General features: G+C 42.1%; 1 protein-coding gene across 1 annotated transcript; it reads left to right on the forward strand.

Moving 5' to 3' along the window:
- On the forward strand, window positions 1-22359 carry hsp90b1 (heat shock protein 90, beta (grp94), member 1). The gene is made up of 28 exons (XM_080303848.1): window positions 1-179; window positions 648-750; window positions 1070-1211; window positions 1304-1420; window positions 1505-1836; window positions 2091-2202; window positions 2313-2441; window positions 2629-2745; window positions 2831-2968; window positions 3065-3142; window positions 3244-3309; window positions 3561-3830; window positions 3927-4172; window positions 4294-4430; window positions 4521-4599; window positions 4764-4923; window positions 5156-5220; window positions 15738-16041; window positions 17088-17123; window positions 18178-18230; window positions 18319-18402; window positions 18650-18756; window positions 18901-19054; window positions 20240-20341; window positions 20431-20505; window positions 20610-20678; window positions 20770-20905; window positions 21048-22359. Exons 1-28 carry the CDS (start codon window positions 131-133, stop codon window positions 21179-21181), a joined length of 3594 nt encoding a protein of 1197 aa, XP_080159974.1. The 5' UTR covers window positions 1-130; the 3' UTR covers window positions 21182-22359.
- The last annotated feature ends 298 nt before the right edge of the window (window positions 22360-22657 follow it).

Below are 22657 nucleotides of genomic sequence, written 5' to 3' on the forward strand. Positions count from 1 at the left end.
TGGGAGAGACAGCTAGTCATTCCTCGTTGTAAAAGCCAGTGCTGCATGCGCTGATCTCCCGGCTATTGTCTCAGCAACTGAAGGCTCAAGTCGTCAGGCAGGCAGGCAGTCAGTCAGGAAGCATCTCACAATGAAACGAGTCTGGGTGATAGGGCTTCTTTTTGCACTCTTAGCATTTGGTGAGTAGTGGTATTTTTTTAATTATTCATTATTTTAGCTACCTTTAGCCCGTATGCTAGCACTAACTTGGTTTTTGCTTTTCTTTTCATTCACTGTGGAGTTTGTACGTTCTCTCTGTACTTGACTTTAAAAGGCTTGCAGGTGTCAAAGCAACGGAGAGCGTATTTAATTTACCTGTTATTTTAGAGTAACGCCAGTGTCCGTTAATCTCCTTGCCTTTCCAGAACTTTCTAGCAGAAACACCACCTGTGTTGAAGCTGTCTCATGTTAGCTAACCTCCACTGTTGCATACATGCACGTTTAAATAATGATTAAAAGGCTGACACGGTCAGACGTTACGTCTTAATTAATTTGGTGACTGTGAGCATGTGTTTGCACAGTGCTTTAAAAACTTAATGAGTCTAAAATTACCACATGTTCCCGGTAATTGATAATGAATTTTAATCGAGCAACTTCTCCCTTGACAGCTGCTGTAAAGGCAGATGATGAATTTGACGTTGACGGGACAGTAGAGGAGGACTTGGGTAAAAGCAGGGATGGCTCCAGAACAGACGATGAAGTGGTGCAGAGGTAGGTGTTACTTTCCGTAAGTCCATATATCTTTCTAGAAAACTGCAGTTACTGTATCAGGGAAAAGTCCACTAAATCTTAGCAGAACAAGGTCAAGAAGATAAAGCTTGTGTACAAGTGCTCAGGGCCACTTTGGCGTTACAGTGGAGGCAGAGGTGTGTAAGTTTTACTGTAAAGTTGCCTGTAATAATAGGAAGTTGTATGTATCTTGCTTTCATCTTCAGTCTTATCTGAAAGGACAACAGATTTGTTTGGCAGCAAAGATTTGCTGTCGTTCTCCTCTCTTACCCTGTTTGTATTTGCATCTGTCTGCCTTCAGAGAGGAGGAGGCAATCCAGTTGGACGGTTTGAATGCAGCTCAGATTAAGGAACTCAGGGAAAAGTCTGAAAAACATGCCTTTCAGGCTGAAGTTAACCGTATGATGAAGCTGATCATCAACTCTCTCTACAAGAACAAGGAGGTGGGCAGGAATAATCTTTACTCAAACCTGTGTCTACATATTTTTATTTAAGACATTTCTCACAGAGTTCATCACTTTGTTTTGTGCTGCAGATCTTCCTTAGGGAGCTGATTTCCAATGCATCGGATGCTCTGGATAAGATCCGCTTGTTGTCCCTAACCAACGAGGATGCAATGGCCACAAATGAAGAGCTGACCATCAAAATAAAGGTATGCATTAACTTACTGAATGCTGACACCTTTAATGGAAAAGCTGTGCATCCACTAATTGAATTTCATTATTTCTATCCCCAGTCTGATAAGGAGAAGAACATGCTGCACATCACTGACACTGGTATTGGAATGACCAAGGAGGAGCTAGTAAAGAACTTGGGAACCATTGCCAAGTCAGGCACCAGCGAATTCCTTAACAAGATGACCGAGATGCAGGAAGAGGAACAGTCTACCTCAGAGCTGATCGGACAGTTTGGTGTCGGTTTCTACTCTGCCTTCCTTGTTGCTGACAAGGTCATTGTGACATCCAAGCACAACAATGACACACAGCACATCTGGGAGTCTGACTCAAATCAGTTCTCTGTCATTGAGGACCCCCGTGGGGACACACTGGGTAGAGGAACCACCATCACGTATGTTATTTATGTGCTAACATTTGCCCACACCAGATTTGGTTTCTTGATCTTTTTAAACAGCTCTTGTGAAATTAATTTCAATGCGTGGCTCATTTTATTTGTCAAAGCTTATGAAATCGTAGTTAATGTCTGTGTTGTTAATGTACAGCCTCTATTGAAGAAGAACTGCAGAGTATTTTCATGCTGCTACATGAGTCTGAAATGTTAAAGCCTGGAATTTTACATTTAATCTTGTCTTTGTTTAATTGCAGACTTGTCCTAAAGGAGGAGGCCTCAGACTACCTGGAGCTGGAGACCATCAAGAACCTTGTCAAGAAATACTCTCAGTTCATCAACTTCCCCATCTATGTGTGGGCCAGCAAGGTGACTACTTTGTCATTTCCTTCAACACTATGAGTCAGACTTAATTCCAGACTGAAACTGACAAATATGGAAATGAACAAACGGTTGCATAATTTCTTTTAACATTCAAGACTGAGACGGTTGAAGAGCCCATTGATGAAGATGCTGAGGCAGCAGAGGAACCAGAGAAAGAGGCTTCTGAAGATGAGGCTGAAGTAGAGGAGGAAGAAGAAGACAAAGACAAACCAAAAACAAAGAAGGTATGTTGATGAAGAAATGGTGGTTGAGACTATGTGTGAGTGTGATCATTAACAGTTTTTATGGTGGGTTAAAGTCCCACTGAGTCATTAAGATTTGTGGACTATTTTACTCAAATAGACGTCTGTGAAAATATGTCTGATCTAAAATGTATATTTTTCAAAAGTTATATAATTGTGTGATGTGTAGGTTGAGAAGACTGTGTGGGACTGGGAACTGATGAATGATATCAAGCCCATCTGGCAGAGGCCTGCTAAGGAGGTTGAGGAAGATGAGTACAAGGCTTTCTACAAGACCTTCTCAAAGGTAGGCACACATACTTTATCAAACCGGCTCTATAGGCTGGTATACTAATGTCTGATTTTTATAAACTTTACCCATCTTCCAACAGGACAATGATGACCCTATGGCTCACATCCACTTCACAGCTGAGGGTGAGGTCACTTTTAAGTCCATCCTGTTTGTGCCCACTTCAGCTCCCCGTGGGCTGTTTGACGAGTATGGCTCCAAGAAGAACGATTACATCAAGGTGTGTACTCTAAGCAATATTTGGTATCAGATTTATTCAACTTTTTCAGCAATTCCCCAAAAACTGAGTTTCAAAGTAAATGCCTTCCATTCGCAGCTGTTTGTCAGGAGAGTTTTCATCACAGACGACTTCAATGACATGATGCCCAAGTACCTGAACTTCATCAAGGGAGTGGTGAGTTATTTTTAACTCTTATTTGGTCTCATGCTAATGTTATGTGCTTGGTCTCTACATTATCACCTGCACTGTGATTAAGGGAAACTTTATTTTGTTAGGTCGACTCTGACGACCTTCCTCTGAATGTGTCCAGAGAAACTCTGCAGCAGCACAAACTGCTCAAGGTGAGCTCAACGTGCAGCCCTGTTCGCTTCCCATTCCATCATTTAGTCATCATTAACCAATGAAGCCTTTGATTAAAATGGATAATGAAGCAACAAAGCAATTTTTATGTAGTGCAAATCATAAAGTGCTTTCAGGAATAACAGGGGGCACTAGAACATGGTTAAATGAAACCATAAATTAAAGATTCTGAATAACTAACGCTAGATTTAATGCAGTATGAAATGGTCATTACCTACTTTATCTTTTTCAGGTTATCCGCAAGAAGTTGGTCCGTAAGACTCTGGACATGATTAAGAAGATTGCAGAGGAACAGTACAACGATAAGTTCTGGAAGGAGTTTGGCACAAACATCAAGCTGGGTGTGATCGAGGATCACTCCAACAGGACCCGTCTCGCTAAGCTGCTGCGCTTCCAGACCTCCAACAGTGAAACAGACCTGGCCAGCCTGGAACAGTATGTGGAGCGCATGAAAGAGAAGCAGGATAAGATCTATTTCATGGCTGGCACCAGCAGGAAAGAGGTGAGTGAATGTGTGTTTATTGGTCAGGAGAAAGAAGTGTAAACTATCCTACACTAGCTGAAATTCTCATGTCTCTTGTTCTTCCATCCACTACAGGCTGAGTCTTCTCCCTTTGTTGAGAAGCTGCTGAAGAAGGGCTATGAGGTCATCTACCTGACGGAGCCTGTGGATGAGTACTGCATCCAGGCACTGCCAGAGTTTGATGGAAAACGCTTCCAGAACGTGGCCAAGGAAGGTGTCAAATTTGACGAGAGTGAAAAGACCAAGGAGAAGAGGGAGGCCCTGGAGAAGGAGTTCGAACCTCTCACAACTTGGCTGAAGGACAAAGCTCTAAAGGACAAGGTAATTCTGTGACATTAAAAGAATGGGGCATGAGCGCCAGCTGTAGAAGCAGTTAATTTTGGCTCTACCTGCTCATTTATGTCTGCAACATTTAATGCATTGCTTTTTTATTCCCCAACAGATTGAGAAGGCTGTTCTCTCTCAGAGGCTAACCAACTCACCCTGCGCCTTGGTTGCCAGCCAGTACGGCTGGTCAGGGAACATGGAGAGGATCATGAAGGCACAGGCCTACCAGACAGGAAAGGACATTTCCACAAAGTGAGTGTTAATCCTGGGCTCATCTTTGCATTTATTACTCCCACTGCTATTGCTTTGTTCTAAATCTGTATTTCCATTTAATCTTTCCAGTTATTACGCCAGCCAGAAGAAAACACTAGAACTCAACCCCAAACATCCTCTTGTCAAGCAGTTGCTTAATAGAGTCAATGTGAGTTTAACCACTGTCATTTTTGTCTATCTGTACTATAGTAATGGTCCTTTACTAAGACTACCATCAAATTACTTAGTAAATGTAGTTCATTACATGAATAAACTTAAAATGGACCAATCAGAGCACATAGTTGAACAGTTTCTTTTCCTCACACCCCCCAGACTGATGCTGAGGACCAGACTGCATCAGATCTGGCTGTGGTTCTGTTTGAGACAGCCACACTGCGCTCAGGATACCAGCTCGCTGATACAAAAGCTTATGGAGACAGAATAGAGCGCATGCTCCGACTCAGCTTGAATGTACCACTAGATGAACAGGCAAGTCACTGCAGCTCTTGTATGGTGTACTAATTTGCATAGCAGATGTCTTGGTGTCTGAACTAATGATTCCTCTTCCAGCAGTGAGCCTTTTTTGAGTTTAGTCTTGTCTCTGCTTTTTAAATCTTCTTTGTAAAATGTTAAGTATTTGTGCAGTGATTTTTAAGACTGTAGGATATGTTTAATAATCATGGCTCTTTTATAGATTGAAGAAGAACCTGAGGAGGAGCCTGAAGGACCAGCAGAAGATGACTCTGAAGATAAAGAGGAGACTGTGGATGAGGATGATGACGAAGAAACGGTAAGAAGACTTCACACACTCTTGCTTGAGGACAATGTAAAATTAAGAATCTAGATGTTGAAGTGGTTTACTCTTCTGACCTTTCTCTAATCATGCTTGCAGACAAAAGACAAGGATGAACTGTGAAGCACTGAAGGGAAGAGCGTGTAACAGTGGCGCTGGAAAATGGACTTAAGTCTCTGTTTCAGTGCCACCGTGGTCACATTATTTTGGGTGGGGTCCCTGGGTTGGGGTTTTTTTAAAGCGAATATTTGTTTTTGTTTCTTTTGTATTACATTCCTCATGACTGTAAATTTGTTAATATTTAACTGACCTGTTTATGGAAAGATGTGATCCTGTCTATTGATCAAATAAATGTTTCGTGGAAAAATGTTTGCATCGTTTCTGGTTTTATTCAAAACTGAAAGAGTTGCTTTCAGACAGGTCTTGGCTACTATTCTTTTTCAGTCATCTTAATCCCAACATATCAAAAGTACGGTCTGGCTGTAGCTTGCAGTGTAATACATCTACTCATGCATAGGGTGCCATGACACTTTTTACAGTTTGTTTTCAGACTGAAGCGATGTAAATAAGCTCATGGAAATGCAGGTGGACGCCCCACTGGTAGGTGACTCTGCCATTGTGGGCTGAATCAGGGATGGACAGGAGGAGTACAGGAGTGTGGTGGAGAGCTGTGTCGAGTGGTGTGAGCTAAACCACCTACAACTTAACATCACAAAGAAAAAAACTGATTATGGACTTTAGGAAGCAGGCTCCTCCTAACCCTGTCACCATCAGAGGGGCTGATGTGGAGATCGTTGAGGACTACCGGTACCTGGGGGGGGGGGGTACACTTGGCCTGTAAACTGGACTGGACCAAGCACGCCAATGCTATCTTCAAAAAATGGCAGAGTCGGCTTTTCCTACTGAGGCGACTCAGGTCTTTCAATGTTGGTAGGAAAATGCTGACCATGTTCTATCACTCGGTGTTGGAAAGCGTCGTGTTCTTTGCAGCAGTGTACTGGGGAAGTGGGGTGAAGACAGCTGATGCCAACAGGCTGAACAAACTGATTAAAAAGGCTGGTTCTGTCCTGGGTGTCAGACTTGAGAACCTGGATGTGTCTGAGAGGAGAATGCTTTTTAAAAAAAAAAAAAGCTTTCTATCATGGACAACCCCTGTCACCCCATGCACACCCCCATGATGGACCATCGGAGCAAACCCAGCAAAAGACTCATTGCCCCGAAATGCAGAACTGACTGCCACAGTAAATCCTTTGTACCGGTGGCCAGTGTTGGTCAAGTTACTTGAAAAAAGTAATCAGTAACTAATTACTGATTACTTCCCCCCAAAAGTAATCCCATTACTTTACTGATTACTTATTTTCAAAAGTAATCAATTACTTAGTTACTTTTTAAAAACACAATTTACAACCTGAATAGGTGAAAAAGCGATAGATCTTTCAGCCCAATTCTACTTTTTCTACATAATCCATCATACAAAATGTAATCAAACGGAAAGGTCCCCTTTTAAAACTTGTTTTATTAGTTTTAATCTTTTAACTTTATGCATCAAGCAAAAATTTAATTATATGCAACATTCTCTGACTGGAAGAAATTTGTTTAATATTTAAACCTATTTTCTGCACATTCCAGCACATAAAATAAAATGTGTTTTGTGTTTACACTCTTTCAAATAGATGCAAGTAAAACACAGCAGAAAATAAATAACATCAAAGACTAGCGGTCCTTTTGCTCTATTTTCACCTGTAAAGCAGGAGTGATGTAGGCGGAGGTTTACCCTGGTGCAGGTGTGCCGCAGCGGTCAGTGGAAGAATCCGCTAGTTTCTCCGTGAGTTTCCCATTATGTCATAGCGCACTCTGTGCTTGCTTGGAAGTTTAGGGGTTTTTCTTCGGTGTAAAAAGAAGTTTTCTTCCCACGCACAATGGACACTAATGTTTTTGTCAGTTTTTATGGAATCAAACTCAAAGTAAGGTCAGTACTTCCAAGCTTTAAACAGGGCATGTTCATACTCTCTCCCGCACTCATATGATCCGTTGTTGATCTGCACACAGCTGTCACCAATGTCATGAGACGTTCTCACAAAAAGAAATCACGGTTTTAGTAACGCAGCGTTCCTACGGGAAAGTAACTGTAATCTAATTACCGTTTTTGCAATAGTAATCCCTTACTTTACTCGTTACTTGAAAAAAGTAATCAGATTACAGTAACGCGTTACCGGTGGCAATAAGACTGTATAACTCTTCCTCACTCTGTAGGTGATTTTCCTGAGACTATTACCAGCGTTATTGTGTTACCTTTCAGACCGTGCAATATTATCCAACAGTACTGTTGTGTTTACATACACTGCTAAGATGGTGAAGGGTTGCTTACAAGGGGGACTGAATATGAACATATACTCAGTTACCAGTAGGGGGCTCTGTGACTAAGGATGATGGAAGGAGAGAAGAAGTGAAGTGTATGGTGAGATGTAAAATGGCGAACTACTGCTGAATATATACGTTCCATTACAAACCAAGCCGTCTCCGTTCTTCTGTCGAAACACCACAAATTGGCGACGAGGATGAGTGCATCAGTTCCGAGTCCACCATCTTTTCTTCCACATGTGGGTGAGCCGCCGATTCCATTTACTACATGGCGGAAAATATTCGACAATTACATGCTAGTAATCAATGCCACGGGAGACGCATGGCCGGATGCTAGGAAACGCGCTGTTTTGCTACACTGCTTGGGCCCGGAGGGACAGCGGTTATTCTACACGTTACCGGAGCAAGGTGATACATATGCTGACGCCATGAGCACACTGGAGAAGCACTTTGTGCCGAAAGTGAATGTCGTGGCGTGCCGTCATACATTCAGACAGCGTATGCAACGAGCGGATGAGACTGTTTCTCAGTATGTGGTGGCTCTGAGAGCATTAGCTTCATCTTGTAACTTTGGACAAATGGAAAGTGAAATGATAAGAGATCAGTTGATCTCCAATGCTCATCTCAGCGCTGTGAAAGACAAACTGTTACTGGAGGATGAACTCACACTGGATAAGGCTCTAACTATTGCGAGCCAGGTAGAAGCAGCAGTCAAAAACGCTACTCTACTCTCCACACCCGGCTCGTGTCCGACCGCGCCTGTTCAGACAGTCGACGCGGCAAATTCCCACTCTCACCAGAGGAGAGGACCTCGCCCCGCTAAAGGCTGCACTCCAGACCAACGCAAACGGGGAGGTTCAAAGCAGCAGCAGCGGAAGTGCTTCAGGTGTGGTTCTCACAAGCACTTAGCTAATGATAAAAACTGCCCGGCTGCTTCTTCAAAATGCAATAACTGCGGGAAAAAGGGACATTTTGCCAAGGTATGTAAGTCGTCAGTCAGTGAAGTGAGAGAAGTAGTGGTTCCAGAATTGGCAGTACTGTGCGTGCAAGATGCTAAAATGATGGCAGCTATTCAAGATAAGCTTACCTGCACTGTCGACATTGAAACTGTACAAGGTGGCTCTAAGACAGTAGAGCTGATAGTAGACACTGGAGCTTCTGTGTCTATTCTGCCAGAAACTATCTACAGACAGTATTTTGCAGACTGTTCACTGGTGCGACCTAAAGTCAAACTAGTTACTTATGCTAAAGATGAGTTGGCTGTGATGGGTTGTCTGCCTGCATCAGTTGCACTGCATGCACAGAATGAGAAAGTTCCTGCTTCCTTCTACATTGTCAAAGCTGGTTCCCCACTATTAGGCCTCGACCTCATTAGAGCACTGAACGTCTGCATCGTCGGAGGCAAAGTGGACCGTATTCAGGATGAAACTGCAGATGAGCCGGATTCGTCTAACCAGAAGTCTGCTGTGTACAATGTTGATCCTATTCCACCAGCTCAACTTGGATGTGTTAAAGGGTTCATCCATAAAGTACAGGTAAACAACAATGTGCGGCCTGTACGCCAAAAGCTGAGACGCCTGCCATTAAGTGTACGTACAGAGGTGTCAGCAGAACTCTCTCGCTTACTCAAAGCTGGCATAATTGAAAGGATCGATGCAGCTGAGTGGGTGAGTCCTTTGGTCGTGGCCAGAAAGCGAAAAAAGGAGTTGAGACTGTGTGTTGACCTTCGTGAACCCAATAAGAGCATTATTGCTGACTGCCATCCTCTTCCTCATATGGAGGATCTGTTTTCTGACTTGGCAGGTGCCACTCACTACAGCCAGATTGACCTCAGCTCAGCATACCACCAATTACCTTTGCATCCGGAGAGCCGCAAGCTGACTGCTTTCATCACTCATGAGGGACTGTTCCAGTTCACACGTGTCCCATTTGGCCTAGCATCAGCACCTTCGGCGTTCCAGAAAATGATGCAAACGGTCCTGAAAGATCTGCCTGGTGTTCGCAACTACTTGGATGACATCATCGTCTACGGAACATCAAAGGAGGTGCATGATACACGCCTGCAAGCTGTTCTCCAACGTCTCAGAGATGTCGGCCTGCAGATTAATGCTGGGAAAAGTTCCTTCTGCCAGTCACACATCACATTCCTGGGCCATGTAATCTCAAAGGAAGGCCTACGTCCAAGCCAACATCACCTTACTGCTATTGCTGAGGCTCCTGCTCCAAAGGATATGGCTGCATTGCGCTCGTTCCTGGGTTTGTCATCCTGGTTCAGTAAATTTATTCCAGATTATGCTACACTGGTGGAACCACTGCGACAGTTGCTGAAAACAGACATGAAAGTCGAACTCCAGTGGAACGAGGCAGCACATGAGAGCTTCAGTAACCTGAAAAAACTCCTTCTGGAAAGTCCCGCACTTGCCGTCTATGACCCTGACTTACCTGCTTTTATCACCACAGACGCATCAGACTATGGGCTAGGCGCTGTGTTGACACAGTTACATCCAGATCAAGTGGAGCGGGTTGTGGCGTTCGCCTCCCGAACACTGTCTCCTGCTGAAAGAAAGTACTCCACCACAGAAAAGGAGGCGTTAGCCTGTGTCTGGGCGGTGGAAAGATGGCGTACATATGTATGGGGCCGCAGATTCACACTTCGTACTGACCACCAAGCTCTTACTACCCTTCTCAGCACCAAAGGTATGAACAGAGCGGGCATGAGAATCGCACGATGGTCTGCAAGGCTGATGTGTTTTCAGTATGATGTGCAGTACCGTCCTGGTGTTCAGAATGTCATCGCAGACTGCCTCTCACGGGTTCCCCTGATGTACTCCAGCACTGACATTGATGTTGAAAAAGACCTTCTCTTGGAGATAGCTGAAGTTTCTCCTCTCTTGACAGCGACACCGTTGACGGATTTTAAAGCTGAATGTGAGGACTGCCCTGACCTTTCTCTGCTCCAACAGGTTATCCGCTCAGGCTGGCCTAAGGTGAAAAGGTCTCTCTCACCTGAGATACAGCCGTATTTCCTGGTGCGACATGAACTTGCTGTGGAATCACCGTTGGTTTTCCGGGGGACACGTCTGGTGGTCCCAAGGTCCCTGCGGGAAAAGGTGATATGCCTCGCACACAAAGGTCACCAGGGCATAGTTCGCACAAAGCAGCGGCTCAGAGAGCTTTACTGGTGGCCATGCATGGATACTCAAGTCCATGCGATTCTGTCATCGTGCTCAGTCTGTCAATTGTGTGACAAAACGGCCAAAACTGCTCCTACTCCCTTACAGCCGGTTCAGTTTCCAGATGGTCCCTTTCAGCATGTGGCCGTTGACATTGTTGGACCTTTTGACCGCGGGTCGCAGGACTGCAGGTTTGCCATCACACTGGTCGATTACTTCAGCAAATGGCCAGAAGTAGCCTTTACTTCATCAGCTACTACAGACACTGTGATTAGGTTCTTGTCTTCAGTTTTTGCACGGGAGGGAAACCCTTGTGAGCTTACCACAGATAATGGACCACAATTCACTTCATCTGCCTTTGCTGATTTCCTGACGGAAAGGGGCATCAAGCACATCAGAACAAGTGTGTATCACCCTCAAGCGAACGGGTGTGTTGAAAGATTCAACAGAGTGCTGAAGGACTGTGTTCAGGCTGCACAGGTGTCCCAGAAGCTGTGGAAGCCCGCCGTGACAGAGATGCTACAGAATTACCGTGCTACAGCTCATGCAACGACTGGAGCAGCTCCGTTCCAGCTTCTCAGAGGGAGACCCATGAGAACAAAGCTAAATGTCCTGCCGTTTCCCAAAGACACAGGACAGTATGACCAATGCAGAGCCAGAGTCTCTCACCAGCAACGTAAGAGTAAACGCTACACTGATGCAAAGAGGGGGGCAAAACCTCCCCAGCTTGTGGTCGGTGACAGGGTGCGGATACGTAAACCTTTTCGAGTGGGGAAGGGAGAGAGACAGTTCACTGATCCACTGTCAGTGCAGCAACAGACTGGACTGAGCACCTTCATCTTGAGTGATGGAAAGAGATGGAATGCAGCCCGTCTCTCACTCTGCCGCGCAGAGAATGCTGAGCCGTTGCAGGCTGGTGACGAGGTTGAAAATAACACAAGAGAAACTCCTAAAAGACCTTCTGTTCCTAACAGACCGAGACAGTTACCAGCTTGGACCAAGGATTATGTTATGAAATGAGTTTAAAAAAAAAAAAAAAATGAAAAGAAAAAAAAGTGAAAAAAACACGCTTGAGCTGTTGGGTGCTAATGTTAAGTTCCATACTGCTAGTTCTGAGGTCCAAGTATAATAGAGGATTGATTTACTGTGATTTATTTGTGAGTTTTGTGACTTAAGGTTGTTAAGTTACTACAGTAACCTTAACGGTACAAGTATTCATTATAAAGGACGATTTAGGCACCATAACAAGATTGTATGTTAAGATCACGGGTATAGTTCAAACACCCAGTAATGTTATAAGTGAAATAGGTATTGAAAATGCTGTCTGGTTGCAAAGTTTACTACTGATAATGTTCTGTGCAAATAGTAATGTTGCCATGCTAAGTAAGTAATACTGAGGTAGTAGAATTCTGTGAGAATGAGGAGAGATGTTGTGTTTACATACACTGCTAAGATGGTGAAGGGTTGCTTACAAGGGGGACTGAATATGAACATATACTCAGTTACCAGTAGGGGGCTCTGTGACTAAGGATGATGGAAGGAGAGAAGAAGTGAAGTGTATGGTGAGATGTAAAATGGCGAACTACTGCTGAATATATACGTTCCATTACAAACCAAGCCGTCTCCGTTCTTCTGTCGAAACACCACAAATACCTTATTGAATATTTGTTTCATCCCCCCATCATACGCTGCTACTCCCTTTATTCTATTGCACAATACTGCCACTTTCTAGAATCGCCTGCACTGATAGTTCTTTATTCTCCAGGTTATAGTTATATATATTACTTCGTTAGAGTTATTTGATACTATGTCTTGCACTATCCTACTGTACCGGTATATTACTGTATACTACTATTCTTATTGTATATATTGTATATCTTATTCATCTGTTCCTCTGTCTCTCCTGCTACTTTGAGCATGTACATGACAAAAGAATTTCCCTCGGGATAAATAAAGTGATTCTTATTATTATTCTTATTAAAGAGTCATGGTGACATGAGCTGTTCTACACTTAGGATACTTTACTGTTCTTTTCGGTTGCACATTTATGCAAATTTAATGAGGAAGGATGCATTTAAAAAAAAAAAAAAAAAAATTAAGTGCACTGAGGGTGACACCCCTGTGGTTTCTCTACAGCAACCCCAGGGAGATGGCTTACTGGTAAAATGTCATGAAGACTGATGCATCTTGTACAGGATGTCTTCATTGAGCCATGCCCTTTTTTCTTTCTTTCTTTCTTTCCTTTTCTTTCTTTCTTTCTTTCTTCTTTTCTTTTCTTTTCTTTCCTTTCCTTTCCTTTCCTTTCTGTCTTTCTGTCTTTCTGTCTTTCTTTCTGTCTTTCTTGAACGTGAGCAGAACTAGGTGCCTAGCCTTAATTGTTGGATATAGTGATTTTGACTATATTAATATTGTACACTAAATGCTAAATCTAATAAAATCTACTTGTGTGGGTTTATCTCAGAATCTGTTACAATGACCTAAACATGCAGACCACAGGCTTTTCAAGGTTTACAGGAAAGCACCAATGAAACCCACAAGGATGTGGAACAGCTTCACCACTGAATTAATTATCTAATTTTACACAGTAAGCTTATTTTACCCTTAGTAATACCCAAGGAATACATTTGTTCCAACACACTCAGGAAAGACGGCAACTTAATGGCACTTGAAACAGGAAGCAACATCAACTGTTTAACTAGTTTAACAATACATTGTAATGTAGTGGGATGTCCAGTAGGTGGCACTAATACATTCAAAATGGGTTCTAGCAGCCAATGAATTAAAGAAGGACGTACTCAATCATTACGTCATTAAATTGACTTAAGAGGTTTCAGCTTTACATTTTTGAGTTAAAGCCAAAGAATAAAAACACGGAGCCCTTTCGAAGCTGATATCGCCCCACTTCACTTGGCAAGTATTATTTAAGTATTGCAAAAAGACATGTTTCCCCCCATTTCTTCAGTTTAAATACACGTGCAAGAATGCCAGTGAAGAACAAAAGAAAAAATTGCAGGCCTAAAAAAACCAATCTATGTCTGATGAAGAGTAGCTAGAAGTTATGTGTTCTTTTATCTTCTTTATATATATATATATATATATATATATATATATATATATATATATATATATATATATATATATATATATTCGCTGTTTAAGTGTAGTTAACAATTACACCAATGCAAGCTCCACTGGTCTGTTGTGAAGCTTAAAGTAGAAACAGTCTTCAGGATCTATGGTTCAGTGAACAGGGCTGACGCACAGTGTGTGTGTTTGTGCAGCTGACTCTTACAGTATGAAATGATGGCGTTGTGCTGTATTCAGATGTGTGTGTGTGTGGGGGGGGGAGTGTCTTATAGTTCACAGTGGTCTGAAATAGTGAGTTTGAAAGCTAACAGCTAAACTGCAGCAGTGGAGCATTACAGGTCGCTCCATCGACATGCTCCCATTCGCCGGAGTGAGAAAATGCTGCGCCTTTCTTAATAAAGGGTGACAGATATGGGCCACAGCAGGGGGAGGGGTGTCATAGTGGAGCCACAGTGGAATGATAACCATGGCAGATAATAGCTGTGCTCCTTTAGCACAATTATTATCTGTTCCCTCAAACTAACCTTCTCTCTGCTGGAAGCCTTGAAATTCCAACACAATATGAGACGGGATTTTTTGGGGGGGATTTCTCACACTGTAGTAGTAGTGCCACCACATGCCATGACTAAAACTCACCTGAGGTCACCCAACCTCAGCAAGTGGGCAGACTTCCCACTTGCTCTGCATTCCAGTTTAACCCTTACCCCCTTGTTTTGCTCTACTTCCCCTTGTTCTGCTAAGCTCTTTGGATTAGCTGTTTGACAGAATGTAGTTTTGCAGGCTTGTGAACTCATGTCACTCCTACAAATGTTTCTGGAATGAGAAAGTGTCAACCAAATTTGAACTCATATTATGGATGTACATTTTTGTGGCTCAGTCATATTGTGACCCACAGAAAAGCATCATTAGTTCATCTCTTGATAGATGCCCATATGAAGTCTATGATTAATGGCCTTTAGTTTGAGACCTAGACTTATTTTTTCTTTGTCTGAGCCGTTTTTCTAAATGTTCAGCTACACAAGTCCGTGATATCACGGGGGAACGTTTGATTCTGAAATGAAACTTCATTCTGGCGTGGTCAAAGTGTTCTGACAGGTCCCGTGACATTAAAATATCCAGCACATGTATTATTATTTTCTCCCTAAGAAATGAGCCTCCAAACTCTCTAAACTATCATAAACGATCTTTTCTTATTAGCGCCTTTAAAAAGAAGAAAGCCTAAATAAAAATACAGAACGAATCTTTATTGATTTGTAGGTCTTTACAGAGGCCTTAGGTTTTAATAGTACATTTCCCTCAGATTCAGTGTTTATCATTGCATGGCAGTACCTTTTTGTCTTTATCCTTGCTATGTCTGCTTGCTATGCTATGTCTGCTGCTGTTGTTGTTTTTTCTTTTTAAATAATATGCGATGTTGCCCTTCTTATTTAATCATATTTTTAATCGTTTAGGGTAAGTATGAGCGAACAACCACGGCAAACATACATGCCAGACCGCAGGATATTTGATCTAATCTCTGTTAGTGAAAAATCGATCTATGACTGAAAGAGCCTTCCCCAGGGCTTCTCTTTCCCATCATTTGTATTTTGCGACTGACTGCAGTTTCTGCGCCGCTGCTGCTCGTACGCAATCTCTGGATAGGTGGTTGCCATGGATTCCTGGGTCACATGCGTGGGTTTCCTAGCCAGAAGCAGCAGAAGATGTTCGGACCAAAAATCCAGAGCCATTTTCATTCAAGAAAAAGAGAGGATCCGCTGTGGAGGGCTTGCTGAGCGGGTGGTCTGACTACACACCCGTCTGCTGATTTCGGCATCTTTAAAAAAAAAAGCCAACCAAAAAACACGACGGGAAGAAAACCTGATCTGGGTGCTTTTGAATCACTGAAATTCGCAGCAAACCGGTTTTGTCCACATCCATAGACTGATAACAGGAATGAGTATAGAAATTCCTGAAGGACTGACGGAGCTGTTACAGAGCTTTACCGTGGAAGTGTTGAGGAATCAGCCCAGGGACTTGCTCGAGTTTGCGCTACAGTATTTCACCCAGCTTAAGGAGAACGAGACCAAAGAGGCCTCATTTGGCAATGACCAAAATTCGGCCCCGAGACTTGGGAAAGCGGTCAATTTCATTGACGAAGCCATGCAGATCGATTCGGAAAACGGAGAGGAGGACGACGACGATGACGAGGAATTCATAGGTGGGCTAACACATTCACCGTGCGTGTTTCTGTCATGGGGGGATGCTGAACTTGACTCGAGATGCTTTGCTTTGAATTGTGAGCATGTATGGATGGATGGATGGCCGTGGGAGAGAATGAAAATCCACATCGAGCGCGCTGATGCTGCCGCCATACATTTACAACGGCTCTGTCATTTGCCATATATGGTCACCGAGGCTCAATGCTGGTTCACGAACGTGTTATGCTCTTCACGTTTCTGCTCAGAGAATAGCACCTGCACACTGCGGCTTATTTTGCTTTATAAATAATTATGATAGTCATAAAAACATCTGGACCGTTTAAATGTTTTCTGTCTCAGGTGCAGGCCCGGTGGGCCTCCCCTTCATATGTACCCCCCAAAAAAGACAAAGCTTGTAAAATATAAAGGCCTATAGCTTTAGCTGTTATATAGATGCAGGTAGTACACAATGTGCTGTCGACAGGCCTACATTTCCTGAAGTATTTAACACAGTGACTGCTGCCAGAGTGTAATGAGGTGCAGCCAGAAGCAACCCAGAGCTCTGACACAGCATCCCAATGAGTGGTGGCTTCTGCAAGACTGGCTGCAATGGTTACATAAGGAGAAATGCCTCGCATGCAGTTGTTAAACGTCTGTGTTTTGGGTCATTGTTGTGCCCCCCCAACCAACCAACCACCATTAATGCCTCCCATATTTCAATGAGATTCCCCAGTCATCACTGGCTGGCAGGCCATTAATGGACGTGACCTATCTAATGTATATTTCATACTGACCTATTGTGTAGCAGCTTGGCACTGTTTTTCTCATTTAAATTTGATTCAAAGGCTAAAATCCACTTCAAAGCAGCTGTCCCCCATTCAGTTTTTACTCAGATGAATATAGACCCTAATGAGAATGCTCCACTTGTGCTGTAGATAACGAAATACAACGGCCTCAAACCTTACTAGCAATAACAGTTTGTGATGGATGGATATCTTTTATGGTGAAATCTAACATGCTTTAAAAAAAAAAAACAGATATATATCTTTCTTTTTCTTTTCTCCAGCCCCTGTGATAAACAGATTCATCCGAAGAGCATCAGGTGAGTTACCATCTTCCTGTTGTGTCAAGGAGGGAAACTCTGGACAGTGTCTGAGCTGAAAACATTAAATAAAGCCTTCTGTGACACATGACTAGCGAGGCTGCGTCAGATTGGCTTCAGTACAAGTGATACTTAAGTATTTTTCCATCTGTCTTTTGTTACCGTCTTCCACTTATTGTAATAGTGTTGATATGTTACAGCTTGTGAAGCCACTTTGTCTCGAACCCGTCAGTGAGTAATGTAGCAATAGTAAAGTTGCGGCTTCACATAACTTAGTTGTGTTTGGATAGCTGCTTGGTTTGCCTTTCTGAATGGAAAGAATTATTTATTAATAACTTGGGTATTTACCTTACCTCTTATCACTTCAGACGGGGAACGAACATCTTTTACTTAGCAAACCGTAAATCTTGCACATGAAATGAAAACAGATTCAATTAAGTTAACATTAAGCTGGTCACTTACCATATTCCACGTTAGCCTGTGTCAAGTTGAAAGTTTTTTATACCACTACCCCATCTTTCTGTTAACATATAGGAAGGAAATGTGGTAAGAGTGCTGTCATCCATCACCGCATATTCCTGTACTCAAGATGAGAAAAGTTGTTTTTATTGAAAGATTTATTGCCTGAACTGGTCCTGAATCATCCCTGGAATTTGCCTTTTTTGTTTGACTGGGATGAAGTCTGTGCCGTGGGCCACCTGAAGATGAACATTTGTTTTTCAGATGTTATGTAAGGTGTCGTTATTCATCTAAAAGTTCATTTAAAGAAAAAGTGAAACTTTTTCAAATAAAGACCTGGTAGACAGTTCCACTGGAAGTGAGCTCTCAGAGACCCTAGAGATGCTAGTATACTTCAGCGTTATAATTCGCGGACGGGAAGAAACAAGCAATTAATAAGGGATCAATTAACAATTCTATTTACAAACACCTTTAACATCTACTGTCGCTAATAACAAGAAAACTGCCCCAGAGTCGAAAACACTATATGGACAAAATAGCTGCTGCTCATCAATAAGAGAAATGTAAATGTGATTCGTGTGTTTGTGTCATGCAGTGTGTGCTGAAGCATTCAATCCTGATGAAGATGATGAGGATAAAGAGCCAAGGGTAAACTGCATCCATCCAGTGATTATTGTTTTTACACAACTGGTTTAACTGTTCAGAGGTTATAAGTGTGATTCGTGATCTGTTTTAGGTCACTCACCCCAAAACTGACGAGCAGAGACAGAGACTACAGGAAGCATGTAGGGACATTCTTCTGTTCAAGAATTTGGATCCAGTGAGTGGATTATTCCATAAGCTCTTCTCTGGTTTGTGCCCTGCCATATCCTAAATTAAACAAAGGGAAACATGGCCCAAGGCCAGTAAATTTCTTCTTTTTTTTTTGCTGCATGCCCAGTACACCGTGCCTAATTTTTTTTAGAGATAGTTATTTATTTATTTGTTTTGGAAACTCGAAAACAAACTCTGAGTGCATTCTGCATGATTCTTTCACTGTCTGACTGCTGTCCCCGCCCCCATGACAGGAAGAGATGTCTCAGGTGCTGGATGCCATGTTCGAGAAGTTCTGCACGGAAGGGGAACATATCATTGATCAAGATGATGACGGGGACAACTTCTACGTTATCGAAAGGTGGGTTTAACTTGCTCGTGAATTTCAAATCGCATCATAGTTGGTTATTTAACTTGAAAAAGTGAACACAGTTGCTAAATAATTGCTGAAATCATTGTTTTGTGCTAACTGAAGATATTTTTTCCCCGCTGCCTTTCCATTCAGTGGCACGTTTAACATTTTCGTGAAGGTTGATGGCACGGAAAAGTTGGTGGGCTGCTATGACAACCGAGGCAGCTTTGGAGAACTGGCGCTGATGTACAACACCCCCAGGGCGGCCACAATAATCGCCACTTCACCTGGAGCCCTTTGGTGCCTAGTGAGTAAACCATTACACCGCACCCCACTGCAATGGCACAGTTGGATCCTTAATCGGGTTTTTATAGCATGCTGTGCTGTCAGCTGTCATGATTTAAGTACGGTAAGCAGGGAGTTTATCTGCGACGGTGTGGAAACCATCATTAGGTGAACACAAATTAAGGCGAAAGCAGCTGTTTTACCTCCAGGCTCTGTTCGTTTTATTGTTACATTTCAGCATGGATGCTATTTTACTTAAGGAAAACTGGCAAAACATCCAGTTAAGTATCCAGTCGCAGTCTGACTTGTTTCTGAGAAGCTGCTGTTTATTAGTGACTATGAGAGCCATCGCTGAACTGCGGGTAACGTCTCAGTTAAGTCCTCTCAGTGCAGCTGGGTAGGTTGCTGCCATGTCCTGTGCTCACCTGAGGACTTGTAGGTTGTTTTTATTTGAGTCTCTAATCTCAAACAGGAAGCCCCTTTTGACCACCAATTGGTTTAGGTCAAGGAGGAAGAGTGCTGCCAAAAAATGCATCCAGTCAAACAGTCGAAAATTTATTTATGGCCCTTGTTCATTTTGTAAACAAGCGATAGGATATGAACTTGAAGTGGGTCCAACTTTAGCAACCTTTAAACCATGAGGTTCCAGCCTTGCTTGCGCCTTTGGGTGAGGGGAAAAAGGTTTGTCAGCTATAGGGCGCCCTCTGCAGTCACATATGTTTCCTGCAGCACAGTATGTTACTGCAAGCTTTGTTGACCATGCTGTCTGTGATATTTTTCCTTTCTTTGTGTTCAGGCTTGGTGTCCTTTCATTCATTTCATTCACATAATGACACATGGATGGTGCTGTTTCTTTTCTTTTCTTAAATTCAAACTATAAGTGCACACTATTGTTTTATGTGAGCTATTTGATAAGATAGATAAGATAACTCTTTATTGTCATTGCACAGTCATACCTGGTGCAATAGTATAACGAATTTGGAAACTGTCCCACGTCGGCACTGCACACAACACAACACAACATGAGATCAGTCTGGACTTCTTGGTTGGGGATTTTTCATCATTATGTTTATTATTATTTTTATTACTGTATAGCACTATTATGAATAATATTTTATAATGTGTGAATTGTTAGTTTTTGTCTAACCCCAGGGTCAGTGTCATCAGAAATTGTGTTTAATGAAGCCTTATTTTAAATCTGTTTCAGGATCGTCTGACATTCAGGAGGATCATAGTGAAAAACAATGCCAAGAAGAGGAAGCTGTATGAGGCATTCATTGAAACTCTACCCCTGCTTACATCTTTAGAGGTCAAGATTAACATTGTCCTCCAGCATTTACACAGTGTACTACATATTTACAGTAAAACATTTGCAAACCAAATATGTTTCATGCACAGGTGTCAGAGAGAATGAAGGTAGTTGACGTGCTATCCACCAGGGTGTACAGCGACTCGCAGCAGATCATTGCTCAGGTGAATAATGTCTTCGTACAATCTGCTTTTATTGGACTTTTTTTTTTAAAAATTCTACATGTTTTTGTGCTCCTTTGCAATTGCTGTGTTGCTTTTTGTCATAGGGTGATTTAGCGGATTGCTTCTACATTGTCGAATCTGGCCAGGTTAGAATCACTATGAAGAGAAGTCGGGTAAGTTTGCACCGCCACCCTTTAGACAAGCCTTTGATTAAAAAAAAAAATCTCTGGAAACTTAGAGTACGCATTTCTTTTTCTCTGCTAGACAAAAACAGACCAAGAAGAAGAGGAGGTGGACATCGCTACATGCTCCAGGGGCCAGTATTTTGGGGAGCTTGCTCTCGTCACAAACAAACCCAGAGCTGCATCTGCCTATGCTGTGGGGAGTGTCAAATGCTTGGGTAAATTTTGTGCAGTTTTGTGCTCGTTCGTTCATATATCGCGCCAAAGATGCACATCTCCCAGTAAAACACATATTATTTTGTACCATCCTTTTCAAATTCACCTCCAAGTCCTGACTGTATCTGTTTTCTTCTTTATCAGTCATGGGTGTTCAAGCCTTTGAGAGATTGCTAGGCCCATGCATGGACATCATGAAGAGAAACATTGCTAACTATGAGGAGCAGCTGGTGACCCTGTTTGGAAGTAGCCCTGAAATTGAGCAACAGACTGCATGAAGCGACTGCAGTGGACTGTAAATGGGTGGATGGAAAAAGGCTTGTAACCACTTAAACAGATTTTCTTACAAGAAATGTGAATATCCACCTACATAAACCATTTGAGCGTCAGATATATAAAACACACGTTGTCGGAAGGTTATGGCCGAAAAGTAAAGCCAAAGCAGAGTTGCTTAAAGCTTGTTTAAATTACATTTTCCACAACACTCACCTTACAAAAAAAAAAAAAAAATGTAAGTGTGCATTTTACTTGTCGGTGTTGGGTGCATTACTTGTTTGTAATTTGAGCATTTTTTTTTTAACTTTCACATTTTCTCCACAGTGTTATAGCCACACGTACAATATTATATATATCGTTTGTAAATTTCTAAACATTACGTGTCAAAGTCAAAAGCCAAAGCTGATTTCTTACTGGATAAGTGCGAGCAAACGTCACATGTACAAAAGGGCCCAAACCTGAGAAAGGGTAAACGGTTTGTAAAGGATAAAATCTTTGACATTTTGATTATGAAAAAACAAAAAAACTTGGCAGTATCCTAAAATTTCTACAAAAATACATTCCTGTTTAGCATAAGATGGAGTCCCTGGAATACATGCTCATAAACCACGTATCACTGTTGCTAAGTGTTTGTGGCAGTTAGCTGAGTACTATGCTCTTTCTTTTTTCAAAAAAGCAAAGTTCAGAGAGATAGCTGATAGTTTTGTAACAACACACAACACATTGCTGTATAATTTTAAAACGGAGTATTTACTGTTATTATAATAGGCCCACTTTAAACTTCATAAGTTGCCCAACAAGACAGTAGTCATTACAGGCAACATCTTAAGGCAACTCATTTTTCTGTGTTTCAATGTAAAATTTAGGTAATACTGTTTTTGCATAGGTGAAACATACATTATTATGACATCCATATTTGCTGTCTACCTCTGCCAACAACTTCTACAGTTTTACGCTCAACAGGAATCTAAAGTGGGTCCTCTCTCTTACTACTTCTCTCTTTTTAAAGTAACTGAGGTCTTCTGTATTTTGTCTGCAGCTTACATGGTTTAACTGGTTAAACATGCAGATTTTATCCCCCACCCTTCCCCGTAGGACTGGTCATTTTTGAAGGCATACCCACAATACTGGCTAAAAGTACTGTATGTTTCACTTTTCATGTCAATAAAGATTTTTTTTTTTTGTATTTGTGCTTCCGGTTAGTATTTGTTAAAAGAATGAAAGAGTCAGTTTCTTACTGACCCACTCATTATTCATGGCAGTCCCCATATCTTCTACGAGATTATTTCGTTACGAAAAAGAGAATTTAATCTTTAAAACGATGTGTCCATGTGATTCTTGCTGTAACTGCAACACTGCAGATAAAAAATAGTCATGTATTGTTCCTTTTATTGCCAATCAGCTGTTACTGGCTAGTAACAGGCGTGTACTTTTATCCAATGAGAGGATAAACAACAAACTAGGGGACACCTCTCCTA

Source organism: Astatotilapia calliptera, chromosome 7 (genome assembly GCF_964374335.1).
Source record: "Astatotilapia calliptera chromosome 7, fAstCal68.1, whole genome shotgun sequence".
Taxonomy (NCBI): Eukaryota; Metazoa; Chordata; class Actinopteri; order Cichliformes; family Cichlidae; genus Astatotilapia; species Astatotilapia calliptera.

Coding starts and splice junctions, on each gene's coding strand:
- hsp90b1 (XM_080303848.1), top strand. CDS start 131: ATGAAACGAGTCTGGGTGATAGGGCTTCTTTTTGCACTCTTAGCATTT. Junction 2,442..2,628: donor ACAAACCAAAAACAAAGAAG/GTATGTTGATGA, acceptor TGTGATGTGTAG/GTTGAGAAGACTGTGTGGGA. Junction 19,055..20,239: donor CTGGAGCCCTTTGGTGCCTA/GTGAGTAAACCA, acceptor AATCTGTTTCAG/GATCGTCTGACATTCAGGAG.